Below are 1,505 nucleotides of genomic sequence, written 5' to 3'. Positions count from 1 at the left end.
TACGAAAACATTGGTGAATGCCACAAATTCTCCTAAATCACTCGTACGCACAATTTAAGAACAAATCTGTGCGTACGAACGGTTCTTGCATGAGTCCCATTAATTCTACAAGTAGACCATAGAAACCACACCTAGACCATACTACACCTGGACCACAGAAAATACACATGATGGACCATAGGAAGCACACATGGACCATTAAAACTACACATAGACCAACTCTTTTGTATCCATATTTTTTGTAGTTTGATGGCTGCACATTCTAAGGCTGGTTCTGCTGGAGGTTTCTTCCTGGTTCTTTCTTTGCACTGTTGCCTGTATACTGCTCAGGATGGGAGACTGCAACATTGTGGAGATTTGATGCAATCGGCTGGCTTCCTTCCTTAAATAAACAACTTTTACTAATGGGTATTTTATAATGTTTCTGTAGTGTCCTGAGATAATATTTGTTGTAAATTGGCGCAATATAAATAAACAGTAGAAGTAAACAAAAACACCACTCAAAAAGTCAGCAAATAATTCAACCCGAACAGTTTAGAAACATTAAACACTTTTAATTTCCCAGTTTTTGTGAAAAGTTTTATGACTATTACTTAAGTACTTTTTTATTTTTCACCAGTCATTTTCTGTTAAGTTATTTCTACTTAGTTATTGTTTTCAACTACTCTGTAGACCTCTGGTAGTAACACTGTTGTAGTGAAGAGGATCTGCAGTGGACTGACAGAGCTGCAGCGCCACCCTGTGGTCACACCTGGAACACACAGAGGAAGTGACCAGGAACGACCGCTGGGTGTCGCTGTTGCGCCGCTGACACAACAGGCAGCAGAAGTCAACCAAAAGCGAAGAATTTCTGCTCCAGCTGACTTCACGGCCGCCATCTTTGTCGGAAAACATAAACACCAGCAGCGAGCCGCGTTGGCGTCTGGGTGGACCGCCGCGGGCTTCACAGGCAGCTGTCTCCCGCCGCGGTGGTCTGAACGCAAACCGAAGATGACGGCAGGCTTCCTGGTCACCTGAGAGACCGTCCGTGTCCGCAGGTGAGACGGGCTCGCGGTTTCCAAGCCGGCTGGCGTCACGATAGGTTTTTAAATGAGGTGCGCGAGCCCGATGCTATGACAACGTTTTTTGGCTTTCCCAGGAAGCTTTACGCCATTTTTTTACGTCATTATTCGCCTTGACGCGAATAATAAACAATCAGTGGTGGTCTGGTTTTCAGCCTGCAGACCTCAGAGTGATGCAGGTGGACGCTGTCTTCGAGCTGATGCTTTGTTTTTTCGCAGAGATGGGGGTCCTGTGTGGAGTTCCTCACCGGGAGGGAGCAGAGGTGTGAAGGGGGGGCAGCAGAGGGGCCTTGCTGCCTGGTAGACCTGAGGGACATGGACCAGGACTACGAGAGACGGCTGCTGAGGCAGATCAACCACCAGAACCTGCCTGCAGAGAGCCGCCTCAGCAAGGTGAGTGACATCCTTAAAATACTTTATTATTATTATTATTATTATTATTAT

General features: G+C 46.2%; 1 protein-coding gene across 2 annotated transcripts in view; it reads left to right on the top strand.

Moving 5' to 3' along the window:
• Positions 1–876: 876 nt before the first annotated feature.
• The window catches only part of fzr1b (fizzy/cell division cycle 20 related 1b), a gene marked incomplete in the record, with an annotated part of 15,175 nt that continues 14,546 nt past the window's right edge, over positions 877–1,505 (top strand). The window contains 2 exon segments of one of the 2 annotated variants that reach the window (XM_014025088.1): positions 877–1,094; positions 1,281–1,454. In XM_014025088.1, the coding sequence (XP_013880542.1) occupies positions 1,377–1,454 (78 nt within the window). 2 annotated transcript variants of the gene reach the window in all.

Source organism: Austrofundulus limnaeus, unplaced genomic scaffold (genome assembly GCF_001266775.1).
Source record: "Austrofundulus limnaeus strain Quisiro unplaced genomic scaffold, Austrofundulus_limnaeus-1.0 Scaffold455, whole genome shotgun sequence".
Classification (NCBI taxonomy): Eukaryota; Metazoa; Chordata; class Actinopteri; order Cyprinodontiformes; family Rivulidae; genus Austrofundulus; species Austrofundulus limnaeus.
This window is presented reverse-complemented; position numbering and strand designations above follow the sequence as displayed.